Here is a 12,323-nt window from a genome sequence, read left to right as displayed (position 1 = left end):
TGTTTTTATGTCCTGCACTGCGCTCATTGCAGTTGAAATGGTTAAAGCCAATATGTCTTCAACTCGGCATTTCTAATGTAAATATTTTCTTGCAGGCTTTATATTTCCCCCCAAATGAAATGTTTTGCTTCTATATTTTTAATTTAAAAATTTTTTTTTTTAGCTATTTATTAATGAGATATGGAGGTGTCTGCTGTTGATTATTCTTGTCTGATGTTAATTGTTGTAAACTGTCTTTTGATATTCTATTGTATCTTATCCTATGTCTGTATTTGTATTATGTATTTTATGTGGCCCTCTTCGAGAGCCAAAACATAATAAATAAATTGAACTGTCCTACCTTGGGGCAGTATCAAGTGTGTGTTGTATTACACCTGGCTTTTTAATCTTTAAATTTCAACTAATCTTGACCTGTGTGGCCTGCTCATGCATCAAGAGACCCCTTAGGGGGAGGGGAGGGATTCACACGCTTTATAAATAAATGAAAATTAAGGTAGGAGAGAGTTTTGCATCAAGTACTTGATGTTGGTTGTCTTCTCTTTCAGGCTGTATAGCAGGTTTTCTAGCGCCAGTGTATACATCTGATCCATTTAGATGCATAGGAGTGACTAGCACAAGAGGTTTGGGCTGTAGGTTATTCAAGGAGAATTCCTGAAGGACCTGAAGATTTGTTTTATTTTGAGTTGATGCTAATATGTTGGCTGGAAGTGAAGCAGGGTGATGGGAAAGTGAAGTGGTTAGTCCAGTCACAGGGATTGGGTGATATACATTGAATGGTTGATGATTGCTATAGAGGATGAGATTGAGGATGTCATGATCTGCTCCTGTAATGGGTTTATTTTGTGACAGTCTATCAATCAATATGGTTGGACAGGGTGTTTCTTGTTTTCTTTGGGCTGGAGGTATCTGGGTGTTAAAGAGGTGGTGAGCAGGTCAGAGAATTAGTCTAGGCAGTCTTTGTTCAGTCCAGAAGGCCTGTAGATTAGCTGAAAGACAGTAAACTGGGTTGCAGAGAGGACAACATGGCATGTGAGGAGTTGTATGTGCTTTAGTGAGTCTTATTCAACTTGGGTGCAGCATCAGGAGGACTTGTGGCTCATGCCAAGACTTTCTCCTTTGTGTGTGCAGTCTGCATGTTGAATGTTTTAACCTGTGGACACAAAGATGCCTAGGATGTGAGGATACATGGTAAGCCAGGTTACTGTGATGAAGAGTGCATCAAGGTTGTGGCCTATGATGATAATTGTGTAGTACAGCAGAGCTTACATGAGCTTGCTGGTTACTAGGAAATGTTTGAGGTTGGGTTGGTGTGTATTCTTGGTCTGGGTGTGATGGGATCGATAGTGTAGAGTGCTCCGTGGGGCACATGATGATGAATTACCTTGGTGGTATTTGGTTTTGCAGTGAAAGCATTGGGTTCTGGCCCTGTGTCCTTTTATAGTCAAACATTTCCATAGAGCTGACACCCTTGTATTCTGCCCTTTGCTGAAGACCCCTGGGCTTCGGGACATTTCGGTGAGGAGAGTGCAGTTATGTGAATTTCACGTGACTGCCTCTTCCATCTTAAGAGTACTTGCACATCTCGTATATCAGTCATTGTAGCATTTAGCAATGCTCCTCGCAAAAGGCTTTATTTTAAATTATTCTCATGTTATGTAGATGAGCTCTTTCCTTGGACATTTGTCATGTAGCTCTGCTGGGCTCGACAGCTACTCAGATGTTTCTAGCTTGTACAATAAGCCAGGACATGACCAGGTTGGAGATGATCCTAAAATAAGTGAAACAATTGAAATAAAACCTCCTCTGTTTACACACTTAGAAAAAATACCCCCCGTCCCCCCGCCCATTTGAGGTTTCACCCATCACCCCTGCAGTTAGGAAAGACCTAAAGGCATCTCCTGAAGGAATATCACTTTACCTCCCCACTGCCCATAGATATAGCTGTGACCTTTTTTTTGTAATTTAAATATAAATAGTCCTACTGATCTGCTCACCGTTTCAACTTACCTCAGCCCCCTCTTTATCAGTCTTGCTTCCTCTCGTTTCATATGCTCAGCCCTTGTAACTGGACTGCACTTCTTTTTGATGTCAGGACTACAGTCCCTGTACAGAATTCGTGTCTGCAATGAAAACCATTCCCCTAGAGTTGGAGTCTTTAGGCTTTATGTGAACCTGAGTCAGTTTCCCTCGTCAATTAATTTTACTTGTTTGTCTGTTAATGTCACTTTCCTGTAGTGCATGGTTTTTTGTGATGCTGTCTACTAATAGTTTATCATTGCCCATAATCTTGTTAGAAATCTAGAGAGCCTTGTCTATGTATATCTGCCTCAAACATGTGTACCTTAATGCTAATTCCTGTGTAGGAACATTTCTGATCTAAAAAATTAGTAGCAGTTAGGTGGGTCACCCTCTTGTTATGAGATCTCCTGATCTCCCTCTCCTCCTACCCATGCCATCACCTGGTCATGCACTCCATGTGCAAGTATCTCTCCTTCAAGTTGCTACACTCCAAGGTACTTTACTTTCTGCAAAAATGTTATTCTATTACTGCACGCCCCTACATCCATAAAGTCATTCTAAGGCTGTTTGCCTTAAAGGTGGTAATTTGAATCTGCACATTGAGAAGACCATGCAAGCACCATCAGTAGAGCTGAGGCAACATGTCACTTACAGAAACCTCACAGGATACCCTGCTTGTCTTCAGTCAACAATATTCATGGAGATGGATCTGGAGCAGGTCCCCGTGTTGCCTAGCTGATCCTCCTTAACCTCTGCTTTTCCCTTGAAATAGCCTTTTCTCTGGTGTATTTGTACTTGGTCACTAGTATCAATAGACAGAGGATCTGTCCAAGACTTTGGTTAAAACAATAGAGGATAAACATGCAGTCTTCCTCCAATGGAGCGCTGATGCAACCGGGCAATCTAGTTCCATGTGTAAACCTATATAGCGCTAATGGACAGGATTAGCGGGAGGGATCATTTGGGACACAACATTCCAAAATACCCAGTAAATACCACTACTTATTGGAAACCATGCTGCCGCCCTTGATATGAACGTGCTCCAATTGCCAATGATGGCCATAATGATAACAATAATGTACCAAAGTTAGGATATGTTATCGTAACTCCTAGAGGGAAGAATAATCCGGAGCTGTCAACCCGAACTCTACACTATTCCATTAGAAAAATCCTCTTCCACTGAAGTAAATTCCTACTATGGAGGCCCCTACCTTGCAGGAGTTCATTTGGCCTTTTAAGAAAGTATCTAATATTATTAAAATAAATGCATTACAGGTAATAAAGTGTATATAAATACAGAAGCAAAACCGAAACTGTGAATACGTATTCGAGATTGGATAGTGAATTAAACTAAATATTTCAATATTTGAGCATTTGTCTGATGCATGCTGTTAATGTATTTTTATGTATTCTATACTAAAATAGTTTTTCCATTTAAATATAATCGTTATGCCTGTGCAGTCTTTAAAACACCGCATAAGCCGAGCAGCACGTTTTTAAAATGTCATTTGAATATGGTTTCTTATGTTTTCTTTACAGAGTCGGACATTGATGCTGCTGCTGCCATGATGCTACTAAACACTTCTAGTGAGAAAGGAACTTCAGATTGTAAGTTTTTGTTTTTAATTTAAAAGATGTGCTTTACCTGAAGTCTTTATCATTAATCAAGTTGTTTATGCCATCTCCTTATTCATCAAGTACAAGTAACTTAAATAACCAAAGTATTTTTAGATACATTTTATTTTGTGGACCGTATTTTGTTTGCAATTGTTCTTTTTAAATGTATATTGCAGTAAAATACATTCAGGACTGGTGTCATACATTCTCTAGGGTGAAAACGCAGAATGAGTCTTGTAATAGCATTTTGGATTCGTTGTATTTTACTGGGCGTGCCAATGCCATAGGCTGTTGGCACAATCAAGCTTGGAGATTGTAGAGTATAAATTGTAGCTTCTGTTCGTGTTCAAAGCATTTTCATTGTGTAGAAGGTGTTCTTTGTGACCTTTATGACTTGTGCCACCAAAGATGAATCTGAATCTATGCTTACCCCTAGGTTTCTTACCTCTTGTAGTTGGACGAGCATAGAATTCGTTGCCATATGGTGTTAGACCAGTGTTTGTGCAGTTGTCCACATGTCATCATCACTATCCTTGCAGTGCGGAGCTTAGGATGTTATTCATCATCCGTTCATTTAAGGCACGAAGACAGTGGTCAAGTCTGTACTTTTAGAGATCTTCTGGGCCATCACTTTTAGAATGGTGTGTGTATCAGGTGCATAGTTGTGACAGGTGAGGTTGACAATTTAATCAGGTCTGGTAGGGGGGTTTAAGTTGATGCTAGATTTGAAAGAAAATATGATGGACCCCTAAAGAACGCCACAAGGTTGAATGTTAAGAGTAATTGTAAATGGTGGGAAGGATACCAAGCTTTATCTGTCTTTGAGGTATAAGGCAATCCATTTCAGAGCATCTTCTCATCTTATTTCATGATGGGGTCTTTGTAGTATCGAGTACTGGTGGAAAGTGTCAAATGCTGCTGTTAGAGGCATAAGTGATAGGGCGGCCACTTGATCTTGGGCACTATGAAGTAGGTGGGATGCTGTAGTTTCAGGACTTAAATGCATGTGAGCTTGTGCACACTCACATACTTGCATAATTAAATTTGAATCTAATATTATAAATAGCCCTGAATTGTTACATTTTGCACGTTATTACATTGGAACCACTGTCATTAATGCAAGGTCCATTGCATTTCCATTGAGCACTCACCTTAATAGTGAGGGCTTTGTAATAATGAGTCGCATAAGCAGTTTCAAACAATTTATAATATGAATTCAAATCATAGTGGCAGGCAATACTCCTTCCCCGAACCACATTATGCATCTGAAAACTGTCAGCTAAAAGGTTTATGCTTGTGGGAGTTGATCCTACTTGTCCAATTGGCAAAACAAATGTTTAGTCCCAATCAATTTGTCCTGGGCTGCAAGCCACAGGAATTTCACACCCCTGATTTGCTGAATTGAGCTGGAAGCATCTACATGAGTATGTGGCATAGAATGAAGTGGTCTGAATGAAAACCTGATTTGGAAGCTTCAACAAGCTTTTCTCAACCAAACACCTCCCTGCTGCTTAATCCTATTGCTCCATTAGTGAGGAAGAAGCTGGAGACTAAGAGTAACGCAAGATGCACTTCAGGAGCAATCCTCAGAGATCACTCGTCGGGTTACATCTGCAGAGAGGTGTTTTTTCAGTGGTTGGTCCTAGGTCCATGCTGCAGAGGCAGAGCTGGTTACTTCTTCGTGAATGTTGGGTAGGACTTTATTCTCCATTACAAGGGTAGTGCAATGAATATCTGGCTACAAGCTGTCAAACTATGAGCTATTGTCCAGTTAATGTTTGTATCTTGGTCATCTTCTGGCAGGGTATATTTTTCAAAGAGAGAGACCAATAACATCCCATAAACTTGACAGTGATGGTAGTAATAACATGTTATGTGAGCTCTCATTTTTGCACAGGGAATGCCTTAAAGTTTTTTCTTTTTTCTTTTGGGATCATTAAAATAATACCAAAATTAAGGAAAAAAGTAGTAAAACTAAGATTTAAAAAAGAAATATCTTCTGGAGAATAAGTATAGTACAGATGCAAGCATATTTCCTGCAGGCTTGCAACAGGCAATGAGATTATGTTTAGTGGGCTGCGACTTTAGTGGACCTGCTTATAGGTTCTTCACAGAAAGGATGGTAAGTTTTGTGACTGCATGAAGGGGTCAAAATCGGGAGCAGGCCGGGACTGATGGTAATCTTCTGTAATTGCAAATACAGTTGATATTGGAGCAGGCAGTGATGGACTCAGTAGATGGGACTGCCAGCTTTTATCCTTGCTAAGTGTCTTCATTTCTGTAAAAGAAGAGCCCCACATTTTTGTTAGGTTGCTTTAACTTTTGTTTGTAGGTTCATGCTTCCTACACAAGTTAATAGACTAACATGTTGCTTCGTTGTGTCCAATTGAATTGCATTCGGATGGTTAATGATCTAACCATAATAACACCTTTACCTTCCTGACTTTCCTATAATTCAAAATATTGGCTATTACGAGGTAACAACTAACACTGTGGCTCTTCATTTCTTTACAAAAACAGTATTCTACCTTCAAGTAAGCAGTATTTTTTTTTAAAATAAATTTATGCATGTTTGCAATTTGAAGAAAATAAAATGCAACTTAATTGTCTTCAAATTAACTATTTCCAATCTTCGCTCATAAAGAGCAGAGATAGTTTCCTTTGAATTTAAAGCGGTCTTTTTTATAATGATTATTTTATTTTTTCTCCAGCTGAGCAATCCCGATCACCTAAAGCATTGTTGCCCAAGAAGAGAAGTTACTCCAGTGCTTTCAAACCCCCTGCTCCTCTCATCCTGCAAGAAAATGACCCTGCCCCTATTAACATTGACCCAAAGGAGGATCACAATTACAGTGCAAGCGCTGTGGCCTCCCAGCGCTGCGATTCTCGGTCGAGTGTGTCTTCCTTGTCCTCTTTTGATGAGGTGTATGAGTTCATCCCAAAGACTAGCCATGCTGAAAGTGATGGCAGCGAAGGATTTCACAGCGAGGAGGAGACAGATACTGACTCTGAGGAGGACCCTCTTGGAGACAGTGGCTATGCATCACAACCTTGTGTGGACACCTCTGACCAAAGTCAGCCTGGCAAGAAGGTCAACAAGGACTTGCGCCCAGATATTGACGAAGAGCTGAAGGAAGCTGCTGGGTCTCTGCTTCATCTGGCTGGCATTCGCACATGTTTGGATTCCTTAATAAATACTGCAAAGTCTCAAAGTCAAAAGCAGAGAAAAACCTGGCAATACCAATAGTTTTGTGGTCATTTTTTCTTTTTTTGTCTTTTGTTCTGTAGCGTGGCAATACTCTTCTATTTTTGTCCTTTACAAAGGAGATCAAAGCCATAAAAGGACTTCTTTGCGGTTTGTTTGCGCTAACTATAGTTTGGCTTTTTTTTACGTAATTGCCAAGAAAGTTCATTTATTCTTTGCAGAGCACGAAAGATGCAAGACTGGTTATCACCTTATTCTGTCGATTTATGGCCACTAACAATTTTTGGAGAAAAACTCGCAGCTTGAAAAAAGGCCCCAGTGGAAGAAATAACACTCCTCCGTACTAACTTTTCATACTGGTGTGAAATACTCTGGGACCGACCTATTTTGTAAGAATTGTGTAGATCATCCAACCCTGTAGCTGAATATAACAGTATTACTACTTAAGTGTTTGCCAATTTTACAGCATAAATAGTGTAAACAAATTGTGATATTTTTTTTGTGTCTTATAAAATGTGCAGGAAGTGAGGAGAGGATGCGGGACTGGAACCTGTGTAGCTAGCCCACGTCCCCCAGTGATTAGCACTGTGTTGCAGAATCAATCTGAAAATGTCCCTTTTAGCAGTGATAATTTATGTACAAAATGCCTTTGGAATAACCTCATATCCATTAACGCTCTGTTCACGGTTACAATATTTCATCTGCTTTTCTTGGCGCACAGCTCCTTGCTCCAAACATTGCTTGTGTTTTGAGGACTTCTAGTTCACATACCCTGAATTTACAGGGTAGGTCGTGTGAGTGACAAGGACAGTGATTATTTATACTTTGCATGAGAGGCATCTTGTTAATTTCTTTGTAAGGCCATGTGACCATGATTGAGTTATACCAAGGGAGTATACTTTTACCTACTGTCACAAGATGTCTCGCTTGTACCCAAAGGTTAAATCTCCCAGAGTCGTGAGGTAGTAGAACCTGCTTGGTATAAGAAAGATGCCCCATGGAGTCCTACTTCTGTAGAAAATGTATATTTGTGTTGCTTCAATAGGGAATGAAATCAATACAGTAATATTTCCCACAAAAGATATTGTTGAGTAGTACTGCAAACCCGTACTTGCGGTTCCACAGATCTTCACAGAAGATCTTCACAGAATATTCCAAAACTCAATTGAGAGTATTTTCCTGTTTGAGGAGATGAAGGTGGTTGTAGGCCTAACTCTTCATATTTGATGTCATTACGTCGTCTCCTGATAACCGCATGGCCTGGAGGTAGAGTTTTGACTTTAAAGTGTGAGAATAATGATATAAGGAAAGGCTATCGATGTTTATGAAGCATGTCGTAAGGGTGAATCCTTTTGACTCTGGCAATGATTGTACAAGCTTGTCTTTTTTGCGGTGGCCTTATCAAGGAATTTTTACCTCAACTTTGTGGGATAAACTCAAACTTTTTTCAACACCTTGCTGAGTTTTCAGGTGAAGATTATTGTAAATGTATTTCTATTATGCCTTCATTCTTGGCAGAATTTTTTTGTGAAAGAATTATTCTCAAGAGAAGCAATTTTTAGAATACTTTTATTGAGAAATTAGTAAGGCATTATGCTTAGTGTCCTTCAACACTTTTACTAACTTCCTCCGCTTCCTATGTGTCACTTAACTGATTTGACTAGACTGTGTGGTGTTCAGTGTATTGTTTATTTGTTCTGCTGTATGTTTTTTTTTTTTAATAATACCTTTAAAGTAACTGGGATAGTTTGAGCATGGGTGCTTTTTTATCTACTGGATTACAGTGTCAATACATTGACATTAATGTGTCTCATTTCCATATCTCTTCCTTGATCATATAGTCTGTTGTGATTGATCTTTGTCGATCTCCTTAATGGGAAGGAGTAGTATCGAGTTTCATCTGTTTCTCTAAGACTTTAATGTTGTTGACGTTTCCTCTCTCCACAATCCCATACGTAAAAAGCATGTGCTGCATTGCTTTCTCTTCAACCATACAAATCTTATTGCTGCTATCCAGAGCTTGCACTGGTGCTTAAAAAATGTGCTTGAAACTGAACCGAATGCTAGTAGGGATTCTTTCCAGCCTCTGCATATACTGGCAGATTGTTGACGATATTTGGTAAACTCAGTTTTTTACCCCGCATTAAAATAATCGGGTGCACTCTTAACAATATGATTACTATTGCAGTCCGTCATCTCAAGGCCCAGACATGTTAGCAACCCCTTTGATCTTTCTATTTCACACCGTCCCAATCCTCCATGTTAAGTGAGGGCAATGTGAAATATCAACAAACCATTATCGGCGCACCCAAGGTGGGCACTCGTTTACTTAACACCTGCCAAACTCGGGTACTAAATATTAAAACCACCAGCTAAGAAAATAAAAGAGCTGTTATCCATTGTATTTGGTTGAATAAAATGTATTTCCATGCAAAGGCAACTGCTAGCCACGTGAAACTTAAACGTGACTTGAGTCACAGGGAGGAATTGGCAACTGATGTACTGTAAACAGGCGTGAGGTCATATTGCAGCTTTCAGGTGTTGTCCACTTTTCCAGCCTGCATCCTTTTTTAGTGCATCACTTCTCGGTCTGAAAAAAATGTGTCATAAATAAATGCATGGGCATGTACGTACTGTCATACTAAACTGGGTAATAGATATTGCTGTGTCATAAACAACTTGAAATGAAGATGGTAAATATAATTTACTTGTTAGTGGGACATCACTCCACTCGAACACATTTTTTTTTTGCTCTTCTCACTTCAGCTGTCATTGTTCGCACTCTTTGTACGTGTACATACAATTTGTGTGCATATATATGTAAAATAATGTAAAAACGTAGTGTTAAAATGGTTTTCTTTTCATTGGTTTCTGTGATATGTGAAGGGTTTTCAGAATTGTTGGCTAATATGTTTGCATAGACAATAGTTAGTATGTGTGTTTTTAAGAACCATATATAATTTTGAGTGAAATAGACCTGTCTGATGCCATAGTAAAATTAAGGTTTGTTCCTTTGAGGACGCAAATTAGATTTGATTGCTGTACACGTGGCATCAATCCATTTCTTTTCTCATATTGAGGCTTTCATTTAAAACAAAATAAAAAGCCTCTGCAGTTAAAATTTGTATGTTTTTCAAGACAAAAGTGACGTGCATTGGTTAAAGCGGAGCATACTTGTGAATAAAGGTGTAGCCACAATATTTATTGAGAGAAAAGTAGTGTTTTAAACGTTATGCCTGCCATTGTTGCATAAAGCACATTCTTCCGGATTCACTGCCAGTGCCATTGCCTTTTATGTCTTGGGACGCTACTTTGACCTTAACAAGTGCTTAATTTAAAGATGGAAAGTATTATGTTTTCCGTTCCATTGTAAAACGGAACCAGATGTTATTGCCAATTTCTTGTAACTATTATTTATTTAAAAGATAAAGTTGTAAAATGCTTTCTTTTCAAAGCGATGGAAACGTTGTATGCTCTTTAGAGCTTATGTTCTGAGAGCATACTAAAGGTTTTATTTTGGGTAGGAGTGTGGGTTAATTAGGGGAACTGCCAGTAGAGAACTATTCATGACCCTTTTTTCAGTTCAAATTGTTTTTGCCCATTTACAGACCGTTTACAGATGTTTAGTTTTTGTATGCTAACCTCTGTTATTAAAATGTTTATAAAATTTATTTTTACCAAAGATATGCATAATGATAAAGTATTGTAGAATAAACTTTGTTTTGTAACATTTCTGCCTCATTTGTGCTGGTCCTTTTTAAACACTCAATATTAATTCTGGAGTATGTTTCACAGCAATTTATAAAAGTATATCCTGTGTAACAATGCACTACGTACAGGGACAAAGGACCCAGTGTGCTTAAAGTCAAGACACAAAAAGTGGCGACAAAGAAATATGTAAGCAGCAACTGACCACAATACCGAAGATTGATGATGTAGTTAGTGCGTTTCAAGTGCCCAAATGCATGCAAAAAAGCACATGCATTCGAAAAGCACATCACACTTCTAGCACCAGTCCAAAATACCCCCCGTTGGTGAATGGTAAATGCTTACATGTTTTAACAGCTTTTGGGTCATTTTTTTCTTATTTAAGACACATAGGCATTTCTGTGTTATGAAAATATGACGCTGTTAAGAAAGAGAAATGCATTAAAGTTGAATAACTTTGTCACAAGGTCCAAAGAGGAGGTGGGTAGTCTTTGCAACCAGTAATCAAGCGCCCAGCAAGGGATTTTGTTTGTGGAGGGTACCTCTGATTCAAGTCAAGGTTTACATAAGACGGGAATTCTCGAGGTTGGTTTGTAATTTATTTTTGAATACTAAGAAACTTTTCCGGTTGCACCTTTTAGGGCTGACTGATTTTAACTCCAGTGCTAACTGCTCTTTCTTTGTTCCTGTTGTAACAAAAGAAAAATTTCCACCCACAGGGAGTTTTGAGGCAAGCTTTGTTTTCTGTCTGATACTGCTTGGGGAAGTACTTGGTGTGGTATATTGTCCCATTTTAAGAAAATGCGGCATTCCAAAGTGACCACATGGAGACATTTCATATCTTAAAAAGCATAAATAATATTGCAATAACCTTGTAAACCCTATTTATTTTGTTGGTGTAAAATACCAAAAGAGCCATCTAAATGGGTGGTAGAGGTCCTTTGAATTTTTTCCTACAAATGCTTCCATTGGTAACTTGTGGATGATAATTATTTTTTCATTTCTTTTACATACCATTTGATTAGATAGGTAAAGGGTATAAAAAACTCGAGCTATACAGACAAAAACACTGTAAATTTTCGAAAGGGTTCCCGGTTTCACTTGAAAACTTTTTTACTCATCATACATAAAGTATGAAAAATGTCTGAACCTGGAACATTGCCCTATCCATTCGTAATCTCTCAATGTAAGATATATTTGCCTGACGTTTTCTAGTTTGTGTTAAACCATCAGTACTAGCTCACAAACAATCCACCACTGATAGTAGTATATCACTGCGTCATGCCATAGTAAAAATGTAGATACTGAGGTGCATGATAAATCCCTTAAATGTAGAACTTGTAGTGGATTTGGAGATGGGACATCTGCCTGTCTAGCATAAATATAACCATGCCATTCAGTGAGGCAGATTTCTAATAATTCAAATTGCGCACTAATAGGGAATGCCTTGCTGTTACCCATTACCAATATCCTCCCACAATAAATGACACCGCAGATGTCTGTGTGCTGTCGCAGGCCACCGGAGCGAGGCGCAGAATATCATGTCAGTTGTTTGAATCCAAATTTTACGTATTACATTACAGGCACGAGCTCCCACGACCAGAGGAGGGGGAGGAGCAGTAATGACCATACGTCATTCAATACTAAGAAAAGCAGGCATTAATCTCCATCCTTTGAAGTGGAATTCAATCTCTGGCCCGCTGCCCCAATCACGTCACAAACAGTAACAACAATATTGGTGTTCTTTTCAGTATGGAATGTTCATTCAATCCAA

At 38.8% G+C, this 12,323-nt stretch overlaps 1 protein-coding gene across 2 annotated transcripts in view; it reads left to right on the top strand.

The window, feature by feature from the left end:
• FOXN2 (forkhead box N2) overlaps positions 1–10,571 on the top strand; it is an 86,777-nt gene extending 76,206 nt beyond the window's left edge. For both annotated transcript variants that reach the window (XM_086927764.1, XM_086927765.1), the window contains exons 5-6: positions 3,559–3,627; positions 6,348–10,571. In XM_086927764.1, the coding sequence (XP_086783890.1) occupies positions 3,559–3,627; positions 6,348–6,883 (605 nt within the window). In that variant the 3' untranslated portion in view covers positions 6,884–10,571. The remainder of the gene's footprint in view (positions 1–3,558; positions 3,628–6,347) is intronic.
• Positions 10,572–12,323: the final 1,752 nt, after the last annotated feature.

The sequence above is a fragment of the Lissotriton vulgaris genome, chromosome 6, assembly GCF_964263255.1.
Source record: "Lissotriton vulgaris chromosome 6, aLisVul1.2, whole genome shotgun sequence".
Lineage (NCBI taxonomy): Eukaryota > Metazoa > Chordata > Amphibia > Caudata > Salamandridae > Lissotriton > Lissotriton vulgaris.
The sequence above is the reverse complement of the archived record's forward strand: the minus strand, read 5'-3'. Positions and strand labels throughout refer to the sequence as shown.